General features: G+C 37.1%; 1 protein-coding gene across 2 annotated transcripts in view; it reads left to right on the top strand.

Moving 5' to 3' along the window:
- Positions 1-20950, top strand: part of APC (APC regulator of Wnt signaling pathway) — an 81727-nt gene that overhangs the window by 6512 nt on the left and 54265 nt on the right. For both annotated transcript variants that reach the window (XM_085305359.1, XM_085305360.1), the window contains exon 2: positions 12314-12466. In XM_085305359.1, coding sequence (XP_085161485.1) covers positions 12332-12466 — 135 coding nt within the window. In that variant the 5' untranslated portion in view covers positions 12314-12331. The remainder of the gene's footprint in view (positions 1-12313; positions 12467-20950) is intronic.

Raw genomic sequence — 20950 nt, forward strand, 5'->3', positions numbered from 1 at the left:
GCGCGGGGCGGGCGGGAGCGCGGGCCGCCACCGCCGCCGGGCGGCTGCCTGCGGCGCTCCGGCGCGGCTTTGACAGGGAGGGAGAAGAAAGCGGCTTTTGTGGCTCCGAGCAGGCTTTAGAAAAGGGGCTTGTTGCCCTAGAAGAGGGGGGAGCCGCGGTGTCCCGGGGAGCGCGGCCGCGTAACAAAGGCGGCCGCCGCCGCCGGAGCCCCCGCGGCGGCGGCAGGTAGCGCGGGCCGCGGCCGGGGCCGCCGCGCTGCGGCAGCGCGTCCCCGCGCAGGGGCCGCGGCCGGGGGCGCCCGCCCGAGGGTCCCCCGGCTCCGCAAAAATTCGTTTAACATCACAAAGAGACGCCGGGATCCGTGCTTTAACCTGAATGCGCTGGGAAATGTTAATAAATTATGTATGAAGCCGTGGGTCCTTCCTTTCTCTTTGTCAGATATGCAGCTTTTTATTCTAGTAATTAGGTCATTGCCGGCAGAACGCTCCGCTCCTGCCAGGGCGTAAGATAGGGGGGTTTTGGAGGAGGAGGAACGTGCTGCCGAACGATTCGGTTGGGTTTGGTTGTATTTATCACTTGAGTCGAAATTTAAAACGCTTTCCATCCGCATAGGCCTCGGACTCTGGCTGCGAACCATAGGGAGCGTTTCTCCTTTGACAGAATTTTTTTCAAGGCATCAGCAAAACCCAGTTTGGACTAGTTTGATTTGGATAGTCATATGCTGAAAGATGCCTTCTAAAGGTGTAACAGGAAGCATGCAGCTTTTCCACTGGTGCGGAGGTACCTTCACTGAATTGCTGTGCGTATGTGAAAAATCCAGTATAGATTGTTTTCATTTTTTAATTTTTTTTCTCACTCTGTTGTTGCATGGGAAGTGCTCCTTAACGTTCTTTCTACTAAATATGTTTAATATTTAGTCAGTGTTTTTATTAGTTATAATGCAGTTAATAGGCTTCTGATTATCTTACCAAAACTACAGTTTTGGGAAAATAACTCTAAATATAAGCACTGAAAGTAGTTTCCTGGAAGCAGACTCTTACATGTTTTTAAGGAGACTACAAGAAACTGGTAAAATATTTTTCTTCCTTCTTAGTTCTGTTAAATACAGTAATGTGTGAAAAAGCTTTGATGAAGAAAACTTGGAAATACAGATATTGAAATTCTGTTTTGTATTAAGCATCCCCTCAAAAAGCATTTGCCATATAGGCCATGCACTTGTTCTAGAATGGATGTCGGATATCTGTCAGTGAGATACGCTCCGGACAGCATTAAATTTTAAAATAGTAGTTGAGGACTTGCCAGTTGGAATACTTAAGGTTAGAAGGTAAATTGGTGATACTGGATGCTTGTCCTAAAACGTTTTGAATGTTTATTTAAGTTACTCAAATATTAGAAGATATAAAAGATGACAAAGGAGTTTTGGCTGCTTTTTCCTGAAAAGAAAGAGAATGACAAAGCATGATAGTGATTGCAACAATTATTATGGTGATGCTTGTTCCTTTGCTTTTTTAGACCTTTAAAGAGACAGTCTTGGTATTGTTTTSTGTAACAAGCTAAGTAGTTGCTATGAGAAGCAGCAATCTCACTCTTAAAAATGGTAGCATGAATAAAAGATAGCTTTTAAGTTCTTTAATTTATAGTTGCAGACTTTCYTAAACCTTTCCCCTGAAATCCACATAATCGTATTTGTCAAAATATTTCTGCAGACTGTTTGGTTATGATGTGTGTTCTGATACATTCTGTCATAGGATGCTATAATTATTAGTACTTATGTTGATGAAATGTAATATATTACTTTTCACAAGTGTAATGAAACTGTATTAAAAATAGGCTATGATGCTGATGATGTGCTGTGACTATAAGTTATTGCTATTGAAAACCTRAATTTCAACTAGTTGTTTTCCAAAATTCAAACAGGACCCGTGTGAACAGATGCTGATGTATTTCCTGTAAGACAAATGGTCTTCTGTTTGCCTCAGGCGCTGAAGCAAACCCTGAAGATGACCCTGATAGATCACCTGATGTGGAAAGATATTTCCATATTTTCTTTAACATAATAGTTTTTCRTTTTCTTTTTCTTTYTTTTTTTTTATTAAAACCAATTCATTTCATGGTAATGGTTTCAGTTTGTATTTTCAGCTAGAATAAGAGATCTCTCAGAATTTTAATAGCTTATATTTGCTGGGATTGGACTCTTGGAAAATTAGGAGAAAGAAAGTAAGCAGCAAGGTCATATATAGTGAGCACATAGACAGTTGGCCATGAATAGCGAAGATGATCATCACGAAGAATGAGTATGCAGGCTTGTGAATCATCCTTGGTCCAATATAAGTTATGATTCAAATGGTGTCTGAACTGCTTTGTGTTTGATATGGTATTTAAATGCAAATCATGTTTCGTATTTTCACAGTCGTATTCTGAATGCAGCATGACTAATAAGCTAGGGAACTTCCCAACCTAGAATTCTAAAGGAAGAAGTGAATTTTTTTTCTCCTTGACACTGTGATAAAAGCTCAACTTGGCTGTTCATAGCCTGAAATGTATGACTTATGGATTTTCCTCTTTTCTGTGGTGTTATTTTGAATGTTTTTGGATTGTTAGCATTTTTTAGTAAAATCCTAAATGTCAGGTTATTTCTAAATGTTTTTTTTTTAACACACAAAACCCTTCATATTTGACCTACAACAAGCAAGGCAGTTCAGAGTTCAGATGAGACTGCCATCATAATCATCCTTCTCCTCCAGCTCTCACAGAATGAAGAAAACATGGATCGTTTATTATTTTGGGACCTTTATGTGCCAAGTTACATTTTGGTTAGGAAAAACAGATGATGTRGCTGCTTATTATTATGGTTGGTGAGTACAGGGCAAGAATATCAACTGTGAAGACAGTCATTGCTAGGACAGAGCATATGAAATTCTGCAATATCTGTATTCCAGAGTGTTGTGCGTTGGCATGTGATTAACAAAATTCTGGCCATCTTTCAGAAGTTCGCGCACTGTAGGTTTTGTAGCATACTTCCTGTGTTATTGAACTTGAGGAACAGTGTCCTGAAATCTACCAGTGTCTCTAAAGCTCTTCCCAAATTACAAATGCATTTAAGGGAAAAAAAGAGGGGGAGGCATAACCCTCACCCTTGCCCACAGTTGAAAGGATTTAGGAAGGTCAGGTATATTAACAGCTAAATACTTTATTCCACTGTACAAAGCTAACCTTCATGGAGAGAKAGATAGAAAAATTAAGAAGAAAATCCTCTCGATGCAGCTGAGGTTTAGGTAGGGAAAGTTGAACWCGATCCCCTTTTAAAGGGATTGACCTTTTCATACATTTTATTAGGAAGTGGATAATAGTAACAGCTTTTAATCTGGGCCTTGTTTTTCCTACATGGCCCCCTGCCCCCCCCCCCCAAAAAAAAAAAAAACACCTACGCCCTTCCCCAAAGTAGGGAATTCAGAGGGCACCTGGTCTAGGGATTATCTTTTCATATCATTTTATGAGTAACTTTCTGATTTCAGTATTTCGGATGTTACTAAAAAAATACCATTGCATACATTGCAAGTCACTGAGTGACATCAAAGTCYCCATTGCAAAAACAAGCTCATGAACAACTGAAAAAGCTTTCAGTGATGGTTGCTTTCCACTTCTTCCTATATCCCTCTGGCTGATGTATCTGGGTATGTTAACACAGAATGAATGGGAATATGAAATGAAGGTACCAGATTTGTAATACAGCTGTTCCCTTCGTGGGTTTTCTCCTCATGTTTGTGTGTCCACATAGCYCAGATGAAAAACAAATAACTTCTTCTCTGCCTGCTACTGCCCAGAAGTTTTGAGGTTTGTTCTTTGATGCAAAGAGGGGTAGGAGGATTAAATACATTAGCAACAAAAGCCATTTTAGTAAGGCATAGGCTTGCCACCAGGTGGAAGTAACAAAATTGTTCACAGCAATGCTGGAAAAGGCAGAAATAGGGTTTTTTGCACTCTCTGGAAAGAATCTGGATAATGGGTTTTAATCACCTGCAGGGGATGGAGTATTTGTCAGCAAGTGCACAAGGAAAGTATTAGACAGCACCTATGGAGGCTAAGCATTTGTAAATCAGCAGGCCTGGAAGACTTGCCCCAGACTGAACTGAGTAAGTTGGTCTCTGGCCCAAGGATACTTGTTTTTGATAAATCATTAAAACAGCAAAAAAGAAGAGTGCTGTTAGTTTGCTAGAGTTTTTTTTTNAAAAAAAAAAAAAAAGAAAGGAAGAAGAAAAGGAGAAGCAGAAACACAGCTATATATATATAAACCATTGAGCATTTAACCTAGAGTCAACATAGTGGAAAAGCCAATAAAGGATTAAGTCAACAGAAAAATTGAKTTAATGCAAGTCAGCATGGTTTGATATGTTCAAAATAAGTATGGCCAAATAAACCTCACTTGATTCACTTTGAGGTTTCAAGTGTATTGATAAAGGTAACCATATAAAGTTGTACACTTRGAGCTAAAATTAATGTGTGGGGCTGGCTTACCTTGGAACAGCTGTGCTGYGTTTTGCCCCTGTCTGTCAGCCCTGCCCCTCTTCTGGAGCTGCTCATGTAACAGCTGCTGCACCACTGTGGTTAACGGCCCAGCATATTAAGTTAAACTGACACCTATTTCAGATTACCTTAGTATGTCAAGCTGAACCATCTGCAGTGGTTCAGCAGCTGCTGCTTGAGCAGCTGAGCCCTCCCCTGCTGCCTGGGTGGGACCCTGGTGGAGATGGGTAGGGCAGCCAGCTGGGCCAAGCCCCCTTGCAGCCAGCCCAGCCTTGGCACTCTTGCAAGTCAGAAGCCTTAGATTCAGAAAAATCTCTTCTGAAATGTATTCGAAGGATGAATAAGTAACTGATTGGAAAACCTCAAAAATATGCTTTACTGACAGTACGGTCTACCACTACATACATTTATTTTCTTTCCTGAATTCAATGTGATCTGTTCTTGAAGAACAATTCCCCATCAGTCACCTGGGAGTAAATGACAAAAATCAGCAGAATGGTAAAAAAATAACAAGGGCYGGGTTGTTGGCTTAGTATAGGGTAGCTGGAGAAAATCTGTGGCTATTGAAAGAAATCGGAGTTGATAGTCCTTTCTGACCATATTAATGTTCACRAATATTATAGTTTAGGTGCAAGAATTGCAATTTTTAAGAGAAACTACACAATGAAAATTTTCCTGCCACTATAGAGTGCATTGGCATACTCTGCTTTTACCACATGGTTGAGAAAAGACATGCTAAGACTTTGCTAAGACTAGACTTCTGTTCTGCAAAAGTTGTTTTATAAAAATAGAAAGCTATGGTAATAATGATAGCTTGTATGACTGAAAACCAGTAATGGAGTCTGAAATATTTTCATAAGGAGATTAATTAATATATCACAAATTGTTGAGCTTGAGGTTTTTGAGCTGAACCTCTTCAGGACATGTTGAGTATATAAGCTTATTGATATCAAATAGAAAAAAAACCCATGCTGTTATTAATACAAAGCAAAGTTTTCAGAAAATGTTGGTATTTTTGCCTGTCTTTATTAGGATTTCTGACTAAAAAGAGCTTGTCAAAATTCCCGGTTGCTGGATAGTTTTTACTTGTATAATTTTCTTGAAGTAGAAGAATGTATATCTAAATATTAAYAGTATATTTGCATAAATTTAGGCTGCTGATTAATTTTGGTTTTAATATATGAAAAAGTATCCAAGCTGAATTTCTCCTTTGATATGTGTATTCATGTATGCTACTGATTCAGTAGAGCGTAGTGAGATGTCTTGTCATAATTTCTCCTTACTTTGATAGGAGATGGAAGAGAAGAAATCTCTTAATGAGGAGAGTACAGGTCAGGGAGCTAGGAGTCCTGGATTCTAGCTTGGGCAAGTTTAAGCCTGCATCCCAAGAGAGTTATTTCTTGGAGTAAATCTGGTAACAAGGATATCTGCAGTCTTCCATTTGTTTCTGAAACACTCTGCAAAATGAAATGCAGAGTGTGAAAGGGGGCCTGACTCTGAAGCAGAATAATTGACTCCCTAGCCCTGGGCTGTTCATTTTGCTTTGGGTCAGGTGCAGTATAAAATAGATGTAAGAACTCAGAATTCATGATCTTGCTTCACCACTCAACTCCCCAGTGTAGCGGCYTCATACCTGAAGAGTCTTATTTTTTCTTGATTAAACTGATTTTGGCSCCATGAATTTTGAATATGCTTCTCTGTACGGATGCAGTGGTACAGCTTCAGCCCAAAGGGCTGAGTGTAAACTGTTTCTTGCTTTACTGTGGGCTCTACAGCGAGGGAGGGAATAGGGGGCTGTGAGCCCTCTGGTTGAAGAGGGCCCCGAGTTTGAGTCTTTCCCTACGGCAAGTGTTCTGATTGCTAAGAAATGACAAGAAATGGGTAGGGAGATGCTATCAATTTCTCTTCCTTTGCTGCTGCCGCCACTTCTGTGTTTAAAACATCGAGTCATTTTTTTGTAGCCAGAGGAATAATTATAGAGTGTAAAACCAAGAATCTGGGGATCTGAACTCCGATCTGATGCGAGTGTTAGTCTGGCATTGTTGGTAGGTATCTATTTCCAGAAGAGAAGCAGAGTTTGGGATGTGTATCCTTAACAGCATTTGCGTAACTGGATGCCTAAGTGAAACTTATTTCGACAACCATTTTGAGCATTAACTTTCAGGAGTTTGTTCACAATACGTCGAACAGTTAGTGAGTGTCTAATTGAGCCTTGTGATTCCACTCTGCAAACTAAATGCTGAAAGGTGTCCACAATGTTCAGCGTTGGAAAGCCTAACCGGCTTTATGGTCGTGCATTACCTATGGCTCTGTTTCTCCAATTTTAAAATGAAGTAACTGTSTCTCTTGTGAAATACTTTGGCATATATTATTATAAAAGACACTGAAAGATGGAATGGTGGAGAAAAGAATACAGATGAATGTAGGGAAGCAATTTAATTTTTATTGAATACTGCTGATATAATGGATTGTAGGAATGAAAATAGGTACAGTATTCTTCTGTATATATGTTTAGAAATATCAGATTGGATTTCCGAATTAAGTCTAGTTCCTTCCTGTGCAGTCAGCTAGGAAAGGATATTTCTGAATTTACAACTTCTAATGGAATTTTCCAGTCTACATTCATTAATGACTAATTCATACTCATTTGTTCTCTCAATGCTGCGTTTTAACATAAGTATTTTTCTCTTTCTGAAGTGTTTTTTCTTCCCTAATGATATTTATAAGATGTAGCTGTGTCCTTCAGGCTTTGTTCTGCTGAAGCAGCGAAGGCTTGCTCAGCTAGTCTGTTCTCATACAGGAGAGCCTCTAGTCTCCTGATCACTTAGCATCTTCTATGCACCCACTTACATTCACTTCTATTAGTATAGTTGCTCCAAACTGTGCACAGTGTMCTTGTTCAAATATTACTTATCTTGTAAAATGACCTACTAACTCCAGGGGTTAGGTTTGTTTTCATTGTGTTAGTATCATGTGGGTAGTACTGTGGCTTTCTGTTGGCTGACTGGTAAGGCTCAGGTTAGTCCTCTCTCCACTGATTACTTCCAGCGACAAGATCCCAGCTAATAGTGGTAGCTCTCGTTAGTGATTCCTGCATCAAGGACTTTGCATTTTATGCTATTTAACTTTATCCTATTTTTACTGTTCCATTCCTGAGGTCATAAAATTCTTTATATATGGTATTCCAGTCCTCTGATCTCATGAAGCTTCTTGAGTTTATGACGTCAAACTTTGCTGCCACTTCTCGTGCCAAGGTCAATAGTGAAATATTGAATAACACCTCTCACAGGCTAGTTCTTGAGGAACTTGACCAATAACCTGTCTCCAGCCCAGTAGTTCTGCTTTCAGCATAGCCCAATGTGATCTTGTCTTTAAATTAKTCCTTACCTATTCACAATTTTCTACTAATTTCTCTGATAACCGTAGCTGATTTTGTGTGTGGCACCATTTTAAATGCTGTGCTGCGTTTGGGGTAGGTTAGATCTGTCATTTCTAAAAAGTAGCTTACTGTGTCAGCTTGGGTAGCCTCAAATATTTGTTGGCCCTTCCTTTACGGGGGGAAAACCAAGAATCGTCTTGAAGGGTTGAGGAGGTCTATGTCCGTTTGCTTCCAAGGAGTGCTGTACTCTGCTGGATCATAAACCCCTCAAGCATCCAGCAGCCTGTCTTAGCCGGGGACTCTCTAGCATCACGAAAAGCAATGCAATGCCTGCCTGGCCCACGGTGCGTCCGTCAGCTTAGACCTCTTCCCTTCAGACTGCTTCTCAGCGCTGTTGCAGGCTATCAGGTGATGCTTGTAGCTGGGACTCATGCAACAAGTGTCAGAGCTGTGTGGGGCTGAGAACGCCGAAAAATAGGGCTCCTGTCCCAGTAAGTCTTTCCTGTGCCAGCTCTAGGTGTTCAGCTGGGCTTCAGGTAGCCAGGGAACRTGTTGCCTCTCCCTTCAGTTCGGGTCATCTCTAGACTTGGAAACGTTTTTTATRTAGTATTTTTATCTGTTACTTAAATTGTCATGTGCTTTTGGAGAAATASTGACCTTACTGACAGCTATAAGGATTTCTCTGTTAATAACTTGTGCCATTGTGTGGAGTTATGAAACACTTTGCTGAATTCTCCTAAATGGCTTTGCTAATCTTCCTCATTTATCTTTCCTTTTGTTTCTGCAATTTGAGTGGTTCAAGGAATAGAAATGTGGTATTTGACTTTGTGCTTGTATTCTGAATTCTAAATTCAGCATAAGACATTCAAACTAGTCATTTTTGGGTTGGATATTTTGGATTGGACTAGATGATCTCCAGAGGTCCCTTCCAACCTTACTGATTCTATGATTAACAAAAGATTCATTATTTAACTTTTTGGGATATACGGATTATTTTGTGATGTGAAGTCTATATTTTRTGATATAACGGTGTTGTTCATAATGAATGATTCCATCAAAGAACATTTGTGGGTTCTTTTTATCTTTTGGGTTTCTTCTGTAATAAGAGTACACAAGAAAATTGAATTAAACACTAATGGAGAGTAAAATAAAATGCTGTCCTTGAGCCAAGCTCAAAATTTACTTCTGAGGAGTGAGTTTTCTTTCTAACTGTGAAAAATGTAACTTACTGTCATCAAGGACAACATCTGTTATTTAATTGAAGATGTTTTTGGATTACCTAGCTTCTAGCAATGAGCTAATCCCAGTATTTTTTTTTTTTTTTTTTTGATCTGAAAACCTGCATAGTAGTATTTCACATCTGAATAAATCAGTGAGTGACTCCTGGTCTCAGGTAGAACATGGTCTCACTCCCATAATGTGAAAAAGTAGTACATTCCACAAGAGGAGGGARATCAGGAGAGAAAAATGATAACAAATTCATTATTTTTAAATGTATTTTTCTTCASATTTTTGAGATCGTGCTTCCAGTTTTAGTATGCTGAGTGAATGATAGCAGCAGATGGGATTGCCTAAAGCCAATCTTGAATTCTGCTCTGAGTCTTATCACATCAGTTGAAATTACCAATTTGATGAATGGGCCTTTTATTTTACTTATTTGAAACCATTCAATATTTAGTGCTTCAGCTTAGAGAATTTTGGTGGATTTTGGCAGGGAGGAGAAAAATAAGTGAATCTTTAATAGTGGATACATAATGAATAAAACTYTTCTTTATTTTTGAAATACTACCTTAAAGTTGGTTTTGTCAAGAGTTGGCAGRCACTTCATGTAAGTTGCAGTACTTAAAATTTGAACCCCCCTCCATAACTCTTACTTAATGTAACTGCATTTAAGCTTGTTTTCATTTTTAAAATTGGAGCCACCCAATTGCTGCTGTTCTGCTGAGGTCCTCATTCATTTTTCTCCATTTTCTTCTTTGMGTTTATGCATCCTGTTAATATGGCAAATTATTTTGACTTCCAAATGCTCGAGTGAGAATTTCTCGGAATGGACAGAAAATGGAAGAATCTGATATTTTAGTCGTTACCTGTCCTTTCATGTTTACCACCAGTTAACATTATGTAAGAAAAAGATACTCTAGCTGGAACCGCCGCGCTGGTCAAACACGTGGCACCCAGCAGCCTCTGTCAATTAGATGTAAATGAATAAATGTGGGATATAATTGAGGTGTATTTCTAACATGTCAGAGGTGCGACAAATGAACATTTAAGTTAATTACCTCCACAGTGYGATCCCAGAGCCTCATATGAAACAACAGATGCTGTCAATACCGTGCGATACTAATTCACAGCRATTTGAAGTAAAAACATTTTAGTTACGCACCTTTGCTTGGGCTTGTGCAGGATTGTCCATGTAGTTGATGATCTGAAAAGAAATGTAAACTACAGCTGTGGGTTTTCTTTGAGTGGCAAATTAGTGCTTACCAAATAAATACAGGCATGGAAGGGAATACACGCAGCGCGCTCGCTTTTTTTTCTTCTTCCTTTCTTTCCTATTTTTTCATTACCGCACACTTTGAYGGCTCTCCGCCAGTTAGGTGGAACTGGCTGATGATCAGAGCGCAGAATCCATGCGGTAGAGCAGTTGTCTCAGGCTGCCGTCAGTTCTCGGAAATTGAGCTCTCCAGTCCAGCGTGACCATATTATGAAAAATAAACATTTATTTGGGATTTTTTTCTTCAGCGCGTTTGTACTGTTGATGAAGTCACTGTTCCGCAAATGGCAGCTTCTTGGTCTTTTTTTTGATGATGAGAGATGTTCAGAACATAAAGATCTGTTTCTTGAACAGGAAGTAAACTAGAAGCATCAAAAAGCAGTATAACTTTTGTTATTGTTCCCATTTTTCATATTATTTGTTTATATTTTCTTTAATGTTTAAGAGATTAAATGTGGTTTTCAGATTTTAAATAGGAGAACTCAGTCCAACCATTGGGCTGATTTTACCTACTTTTTAATTAGCTGGAGAATAATTCAATTAAGCGGTGTCTCAGCAAGTGAAATTGCTTACCTAGGCACTGCCTGGGTAACAACCCTGTAGTTGCAAAGGCGAGCCGTGGCGAGAGGGTCCAGGAACGGCTCTTCCGGCAGCACCCTTCGCTGGGCGCCTTGCCACCTGCCTTTGCAGTATGTCCTGGAAGAGCACGAGAAATTCAAACTATGACCTAATTAATCTTTTCCAAAGCACTATAGCAGTGGTGAAAAGGGAATATGTTGTCCTGTAAGCTTTTTTGTATTTTCCTCCTTTGAGGTCCTATGCTTGCTCAGTAAATTCTTACAATGAGATTTGCTGGGCTTCCTGTTAGTATCTTGAATAACCGATGAATAAGAAATTGATAGCTTCAGCTGAAGTGCTTCAGATGTGGTTAGCCAAGTTTTCATTATCTTGCATATTGTTTCTTAGATGAAAACTGATGGTTTGTTGATTTGGAAAACGGGAAAAAATTAAATCTTATCTGTTAAATTAGGATATTTGTTTCATGCTACTTTGTAATGACTGAATAATTGTGGTAGTGTTTTAGGACTGTGTTATAATATTACCCCCCAAAAATATTGCTGAAAATGCAGGTATGACTTACAGACAAAATCACTATAGTCATATATTCGATGTTTTTATTTCATAGTTTATATAACATACCTTTCCTTCTTTTTTGTATTTTCAGTGTTGAGATACTAAGAAAAGCTCTTCATCTTTCTTTTTCACTGTACAATATAACCACTTCTTTTGTTGGAAATACATTGAATAWTTATTTTAAGTGTTTTGTAAAACTTCTAATCCTGAAGATCCATCACTACTACATTTAATGTTTTTTTTCTGTTAGACTTGCTCTGTACTTACTGTTCTCCTTTCGCACAGCATTTCTGTTAGTGTATGTTATTCTAAGGAGTTCTGGGCATCTGTGATTATCTTCCACTTCACAAAATACGTGAACAATCAGTCAGCATCTTGTACATATCATTGACAGTGCTTGTTGACTATTCAAAAATGATTAAATATGGTCTATTATCTCCTTAGGTTTTTTTGTTGTAACTGAAGTGCTAATATTAACGATGCTTTTGTGTGATGGTATGATTTTCCTTTGTGAATTCTTACTTCCCCTAATATCTGAAGCAATTGTTCTCAGCTTCTTTCCTTTGCTGAATCATGTGTATCAAGTGGAAGCTCACTAAAAAATACTTTTGAAATGACATTAATTCTAGGCCTTAATTGCTTGGTTTAATGGATTTAAATTAAATGTTTAGAACATTGAGTGGTTAATGGAAAAGAATAAGATGTAATTTTATGTCTATGTAAGCTTTTTTTWWAAAAAAATGTTTAATTTTAATTTTAATATTGTCTGTTATTTTTCTAGGGTTGAGGGTAGCCCAGGATGGCTGCAGCTTCATATGATCAGTTGTTAAAGCAAGTTGAGGCATTAAAGATGGAGAACTCCAACCTTCGACAAGAGCTTGAGGACAACTCAAATCACCTAACAAAACTGGAAACTGAGGCATCTAACATGAAGGTATTACAAGTTAAATTTCTGTGCACGTCACTTTTCCTGTTACTGCCTTTGTTTTTGATTTTGTGCAAATGTTTTAATGGACTGGTAGTTGCTTAACAAGTTTTGTGTGCTTTTCAGATACGAAAATTCTTTTCCAGGTTGCTAACAGAATACCATATTAATCAAATCTACCTGATAACACGCTTGCTTTCTTTCTTTTTTTTTTTTTTTTTTTTGGAAATTTGAATATTAAAACAACATTTCAAATGGTTTTTAGACACATCTTCCTGTTTTTGTGTCTTCTCTTTTGGCATGTCATGATAAGCACTACCATTTTACCACTGCTGTACTTCCCAGCAGGAAGTCCAGTCTGCTGACATAGTTTATGACAAAGCTAATRTTGCTCAGCTTTTGAAAACATGGGAGAGACTGGAGATTTTCACAATGCTTTAAGGATGCTTTAAGGTAAGTTTAAAAATGTTTGATTTTGCTACAATTGCAATGTTTAATTAGCATCCCAAAAATAAAAGTTCGTTTTTAAAATAAAACCACCAGTCTCCAGCCTCTCCCAAGGCCTGAAYAGACTTTTTAGTTTCATCCTAATCTGTCCATCTTGTGTTTATTGGGTGGGTGTAGGCCTTCAGAGACACTATCCAAGAAGAAAGACTAGGCTCAGATGAGATTTAGATGGATTTTGATCAGCAGGAAGATGTATGTACAGCTGTATGTGTATGGTACACAGCACTGAACAAGGCAGATTTTCACAAGCAATATGGCTGCGCTAGTGTAGCACTGTTCCTGAGCTGATGAATCCTGCTTCTTGGTGCTAACAGCTGTCAAAACTGGGCTGGTTTTGGTACTTAACCTAACATGGCTCAGAAATAGTCGGATCTCTGCATATACTCCTGTATATGTATGTAGAGGTGCTCTAAACATTCGGCTACATTTGTGTGCCTATCTCCTTGCATTTTCATGTTCATCTGATGAATTTACAGTTATTTTATAATTTTAATTTTTCAAAATAAGCCCATGAGATGAATGTAGCAATTATAAAAAATACTTTTAACTGAACTTCTTTTTTCTCCAGCATCTAGATTATGAGTTATGTATTCACTCTAAGAAGAAAATTTTTCTTGTGTTCTGAATCACTGTTGATAGTTGTGACGAAACTTGAAAGAACTATATATTTTTCAGTTGTATTTAATCCTTGCATTTTGTTATAAAATGAAAACAACCCTGCTTTCTGGAATTAAAATGAAATAGTAGCCGCTTATGGCAGGTATTTGAAACTACATTTGACGTTAACAACTCTGAAAATATTTTTTTGCTTAAGTACCTATCAGAAAGTTTGAACTAGGTCTGTCATTTTTGTGGATAATATCACAAAAGCATCAATAATTCCAGCACTCTCCCTGTCATTTCAATCTAAAATAAGAGAGTGAAGAATAGGAGAGGTGATCTTTCCTGTGGCTTGAAAAAGGGATAGAGAAAAAGTCTCTCTTCCCTTCTTTGTTCCCCTATGTTTTTTTTTTTCTTTCGACTTCTGTGTACATAATTAAATTTCCAATGACCTGGAGACAGACCAGCTGTATAAGCTGGACTCTAGGGCATTAATTTGGAATGTGGGGCAGCTTTATATCCTTCAAATCTGGCAGACCACCAAGCTGAAAGTGATTCTATTGCACTCTGCTGAAGAGTCTTTATTAGCATGTTCTGAGTAGCTATCGTATTTGCTCTCTCTGAAATGTCATCCTGGATCGGAGGAATTTATCCCCCTCAAAACTCCACCAGACTCTGTATTTCTTTTCCTTTGGGAAACGGGATTGTTTCAGTTAATATGAAATATTTTGTCTGTATTCTACCAAAAATCCCAGTCAGTTCTATTTCTCATGAGTGTTTGCTCTTGGACCTGAAGTGAAACACTGTTCTTTCCCTTGTTTATTTCAGATGTATTTGAAAAATGTCCAGATCTTGCTTTGACTTACCTTGAATTTGAAAGATGGTATGGGAATGATCTGGGGAATTGCCATCTGTGGGTGAAAGAGTTTGGTGATGATTCTTTTTGGTCAGGAGATGATTTCAGTTTTAGAAGCTTCAGGAAAAAATACATGCTGGCTTTGTCCACTGAAGGAAACTGCTTGCTTCRTCGTTTGTATGGTTCCAGTGCCATGATTAGAGATAATTACAAGAAAAGTAATTAGAATGAGAGAAGTTAAAGGTTGAAAGTCCTGTAGCTGCCGTATGAATAATTAAAACTCGACTRCTTTGAAAAACTAATCCTTTGGGATAGCACTTAAATAGCTTCTCTGGAATGAGCTAGAGACCTAGCAGCCCCTACCACCAAATAAAATCCCAAGTATGAACAGGAGAAAGGAACTGATAGAGGGGGAAATGAGCTGCAATTCTATGACATTTTTATGGCAACATTGTCATTCTTGCACCATTTATTTAGATCTGTCATAAGGTAGAAACACCTCATAGTAATTCTTTGAACTTTTAATATGTCTGCTTGTATCTACTTTTCTACCTTATTCCTTAGTCAGCTGTTGAAGAAAATACTTTAGGAAGACRTTTTAGAGACAATATTGAAAATTTTTAAACTGATTTTGAAAGTAGTAGTGTTAAAACGTGTAAATGTATCTTGTTTTTGTAATCTCTCCATTTTAGAAATGTAAGATAATCATACCAGAATTAAAAGCTTAACATGAGCTCATCTTGCAGATGCATTTTTTTATAAACTACTGCTGACCTATATAGTAAAGTACAATGTATGCTTCATGTTTGAAGCTGAATTTCATGTTTAAAAGAGAGAACAGTCCATTTGCAGACTAGAAAAGACTTTTAGTGGTAAATAAAGATGGATATGATATCAGGAGTGCCAAAACGATTAATAAAACAATGTCCACTTTGTTTTTTAATTTGTGTTGTCTTAGGGATTAACTGTTCAAACAAAAGAAATCCCTCGGAGTATTATGACTAACTTGGGAAATTCAGTTGTTACTATTGGCTTACTGTCAGATGAAATACAGCAGTTCAGTATGATAAAATGTTCCCTCTAAAAAAACAAATACGCTGTTTGATGGTCAGTGCAATAATGATGAAGTAGGCTCATGCATATAGAAGAATAGTTAAAGTCTCTAGATGTAGGAAATAGGAGTAACTACATAAAACACAGAATATGGGGAAATATAGAGAAAAAACAGACTGCAGTTTTAATCTTGTTGAAAATTTGTACAATTCATAAATGAAAAAGCAGTCCAGTGTTAGTTGTATCTACTTTCTGTCTATATATGTAGAACTCTTCTTGTCAGAAAAAGGCCTCCATTTTCTAGATATATATTGCAAATGAACACTCTTCTGCTTTGTTTGTATAAATGACAAGTTTTTCTCTGCCAAGGAATTTTTTTTCATTTTTTCCTTTTTTTTTTTTTTTTTTTTAATATAATAGCTAATTCATATTCATGTCCTTCCCTATGTAAAATCTTGATGAGAATTAGTACATTTAAGTATTCAAGAAATAGCAAGGCAATAACTTATGTCATCCTTGATTTCCACATTCACTTTATCTCTGCTTGGGTTTTACAGTAAAATGTGTAATGTGTGTTGTCCTGTGTAAGAAAGCCTGTGCATAATGCTATGTGTATAAAAAGCTCTCCATTTCATCTTTGTATAGTACAGAAAAAGTTATATTCTGTTTTCCAGCTCATTTCATTGCCCATATCTTGTGTCAATGTGTAGCAATAATAGAAAGAATTTCACGATGATGGATTTTGATTTCTTAATTTTTTTTGAGAAGCATTCTAATGTATGTCCTATAGAGAATAAAATCATGCAAACAGAAGCTGTATTTTCTGCCCAGAGATTTATGTATTAACTCTCACATCTGTTCATTCATTTATTTTCCCTGTAAGAGTTAAGATCAAGTTCAAATTTTGCTCTTATGCTGAAGTATGTTTGGAAAAACTCTATTAGAAGAAAAGTCTTGACCACTGTATTTCTAAGGTGAAATTTCTTACTGTGTAATCTAAACCTTAGTGATTATTTTGTTTAGTGTAGTCTTCAAGAAGACATGTTAAAGTACCTCATTGCTTTTGCTTTTTGGACAATTTAATACTTTGGAGAATGCTCCTGGAGAGAATACTTCTTTATCTTTCTGTCAGATACAAATTAAGTTTCTCATTTTCTTCATAATTCAGTGTTAAACAAAAACAATTGAGATGAAGAACATTTGGGAGCCTTGGTGTTAGATAACAGCAAAAATATTTAAATTAATGAAGCCAGGTTGAATGAAATCTGTTGAGAGTTTCATACAGCTGTATAAATTCCTCCTCGAAATTTAGGAAAGCCAAACTTCACCAGAAAAAGATTGAGCCAGGTTTTTTCAGCATCATAATAAAGTTTTTGAAAAATAAAATATATTCAAAATCATGACTAATATGGCAATTGTTGAATAAATGTCAGTAGTTGAGATTAAAGAACATACGGTATCCTGTTAGTGATGCCACTTTGCTAGTTATATTAACTTATTTCTATTTAAGTGGTGTGATGRTAACAACACCATATGAATGTTAAATTATGTAACTCTTAGCGGACTAGAAGAACGTTACCATGTGTTATGGTAGTTGGCAGAGCAAAAAGGGGTATTTTCAGATACTTACCACAAACTAGCATTTTAATCTCAAATTCAAAGGAAAATACTACATTTTAATAAAACATGCACTTATTTTTTATGGTGGATATTGTAAAATCTAGTTTTCTGTAATTTTGAAGCTAACTTACATTTTGCAGTTCACTTGTTCAATATGAACTGGCTAGTAGTTGTCGGATTCATTTCTTCTTCTTTAGAATGCAATAGATTAAAAAAAAAATCTTTAAATTTTGTTAAGAAGATGACAAGTTTTCTCAAGGCTTTTTAGCCTGGAGAAAGGAAGGCTCAAGGTGATCTTTCAATGTTTATAAATACCTGAAGGGAGGACGTAAAGTAGATGGGGCCAGACTCTTTTCAGTGGTGCCCTCTGACAAGACGGAAGGCAGTGGGCACAAACCGAAACACAGGGAGTTGCGTTAGAACGTAAGAAAACCCTTCTTCACTGTGAGGGTGGTTGAACACTAGCACAGGCTGCCTAGAAAAGTTGTGGAGTCTCCATCCTCGGGAGATRCTCAGAACCCAACTGGACAGTGTCCTGGGCAGTCTGCTCTAGCTAAGCCTGCTTGAGCAGGGAGCTGAACCAGGCAATCTCCAGAAGTCCCTGCCAAACCCAACTGTTCTGTGATCTTCTGACAAGTCACCTGTATTTTTAAATTCTAAAAACAGTTAGTTCAGTGTTTGTTTAACTGGTCATTGTATCCGTATTTTCAGTAATGTTTTCAATCTTTGATGTTAAAAGTTCATGTTGTTGCATAAGATAGGTCAGTTCTGTGTCTTTCTGTCCAAGCATTTTGGGAACCAGTGATTCAATTTATATAATATATTTTGCTTTTTCCTTTCAGATGCAATTTGTTATTGTCTTGTTCAGATTGAATAGATGAAAAGGATCAACAGAAAAGATGCAAAAAATGGCAAAAGCATTACATAAATACACACTGAAAWGTGGTTAAACTTTTGTTCTAGGGAAATCCTGAGCTGCTTATTCATGYTTTTTTAATACTTACTTGRTTTGCAGAGTTCTTTTTTAGCAGATCATTGCCTTCATATAAAGGTTTTAGTTTTAATAATTTTCTAGGTTCTTGTTTTTAAGGAATTCAGGTTTAAAAGACAAAGACCTAGGAGCTAGTTACTTTGATGTTCAGTGCAGGTCTAAGAGTGGCTTATTTTTGACATTGATAGTGTTTGGAGATGTTTTCTGCAGGTTAGAAAGTACAGTAACAAATATTGTGGTGCTTTGCTTTGGATTGGAATGGATTTTGACTGCACAGAAAAACAATTGCTAAGATACTTTGAGGAATTCCATTTTGATTTTGAAGTGTTTGTACAAGGTTAAGCAAAGACAATTTAATGTAGTTRCAAAAGAAATTATTTTAAGCCAATAGAATATAGTATCTGAGATATATTGTGATACTGTGTTTACTTCCTGTGGTTGATTGATCAGTACTTAAATTAGCTGAATTGAATGTAAGATGTGTGCTAAAGAGGATGTCATGGTGCCTCACTCTCGTCTGATTTCTGTCATACTGAAATGAAAATATGATAAAGYTTGTTTCTTATTAGATCTGAATTTGATTTTATCATAAAATAATAAGTATCTTACATTTTCCTGTGCAACTTTAACTTCCTATCATATCTTTTTATGACTRTTTAAAAGGATGAACATAAAAATCCTAACAGGAATAACAGACTGACTAGCAAGTTAGCAACTTAACAAAGTGGTTATGGTAGCTTGGTTGTTTTAAAGGGAGAAAAAGAGGAAATCTAAAGAAGGTGATACTTCTAGCTTTGAATATTTTAGCTTAAGTTTGTTTATAAAACAGAAAGATTGATGTTTAGAATGTTTCAGGAGTAAACCGACTTGCAGTGTTTAGAAATTATCTTAAGCTTTTTGGATGCGAGCTCTTTGTTAATCTTTTATAGAGGTAGGATTTTGTGGTCTATATGGCTTAAGAAGTTGGGGGAAAAAAAGRAAAGAAAGCAAGCAACCCAACAAATCAACCAAACAAGCAAAAACACACAAAAACGAAAGCTGATCCATTACACCAGTTTTCCCAGTGGCTGAATTGCATCCTTTCTAGAAGTTTACCCTTGCAGGTRGGTAAGATTGTAGGTATTACTGGTACTGTTTATTCCTCTTGCCCAAACTTTAAAGTTTACTTTAGAATGACTGCTGAGAGAGTCTCCCTTTCAGAACTTGYGACCTCTTTTATCAAATATTTCCTTGGTCGTGTAGACAGGTGATTTGTTTGTTCTTTTTTCCTCCCCTCAGCTCAGCTTCCCCATTTTATAGTCAAGGTCCTGCTTGTCCACCATATTTTGGTATTCAGTCTTGAAAAGCTGTTTTTTTTCTGATCAGCAGTATTTAATGATCCTCATTGTAATGCACTAATGACAGGAGATATTTTAGTATCTAGTATAATACTTCTTAGTTCCATATATCATGGTAAAACAGCCTCTAGCCTTTTGTGCTTGCAAATTAGAATTTGAAGCCTAATATTTTCACAGAGATCTCCCTGTACATGACAAAATTCATAAGCTCTATATATTATATACATAAATGTGTATGTTCTATACATAAGATTCCTCCAGTAGAGGATAGATATATACATTTAACGGAGACTCACAYTTGTAATGTTATCTTCAGTATTCTAACAGCAGTTTTTACATCAGGGTACCAGAAGCTTGAACAGTTTTCTTGGGATACTTACTGTGTCAGATAAGAAGACTCTCCTGTCTGTTTCCAGAAGGAGACTACTTTTAGCTTTGTCTTGTCTTTTTTTTTTTTTAATGTCTGGAGAAAACCATTTTGGCTGACATGACAGCATGGCATACAGAAATAAAATTTTTGAAGAATGATGTTAAGATGCAGAGGTAAAACAGCTAGAGTGAACTGTCAGCACTAAATGGTATTTAGCCAAGAGTTCTAAATGAACTGAAGTGTGACACTGGTGAAGCGTTAACTCTAATGTACGATCTATTCCACCCTCTCCTCCGAAGCGGTTGGGAAGGTCTAGATATGATCTCTTTGGCTTTAAGAAAGAGAAGATAGCCTAAGAAAGAGGATAATTCATTTACTAGAGTAACCGTGAGCTCTGGATGGTGAAAACTGTAGTCATTCAAATTATTTCCCTTCTGTCAACAGTGTCATCGATTTGGCAGCCAGTCATTTCKTGTTTGATCATGGGTCGTGAATTTCCCTCTATGATATGTGAAGTAAATATGACTTCTTGCCARTGCATCTTTTCTATGTAATCTTTGCTTTCCCAACCTTACTGCTTGAGAGAGATCCTCTAACTGTTAGTTAGGTACCTCCTTAGCCCCTGAACTTCCTCCTTGACAAGTTTTCACTTGCTTCTATACATGTCTATCTACACTTGTTATCTGTTGAATATATGGACAATGATATACTCTCAAACTATAGAATCCAAACTGAAGAAAGTTTAGTATTCRTTTTCTTATTTTTCCATTCCACCAGATATCTACGTTACTTAACTAATTTATGTACATGTAATTTTCCTGCAATATCTTTAACATATTTACAACCACTACTTCTTGTCAAATAAATGTAAAGCTGCACATTCTGTGTTGAAGATTGCCTCAGTACAAGAGTTTGGGAAGGTGGCAAGTGTGATGCCACTTTTTAAGAAGACTTTGCAGGAAAAATTGGAGATCTGCAAACCAGCAAGCGTGATGTTCACAGTAGGCACGTTGTCAGAAAGCGGAGTAAAGAATAGACTTAGGCTATTAGTTGGCGAAGTGGTAACATTGTTTTCTTAGACTCATAGCTCCCAAATCTACGGAAGTTCTTTGAAGGAGTCACTGAGCAGGAGGAAAGTGGTATTGACATTGATGAATCT

Source organism: Rhea americana, unplaced genomic scaffold (genome assembly GCF_003343005.1).
Source record: "Rhea americana isolate MKP2758 unplaced genomic scaffold, rheAme1 scaffold_22, whole genome shotgun sequence".
NCBI lineage: Eukaryota > Metazoa > Chordata > Aves > Rheiformes > Rheidae > Rhea > Rhea americana.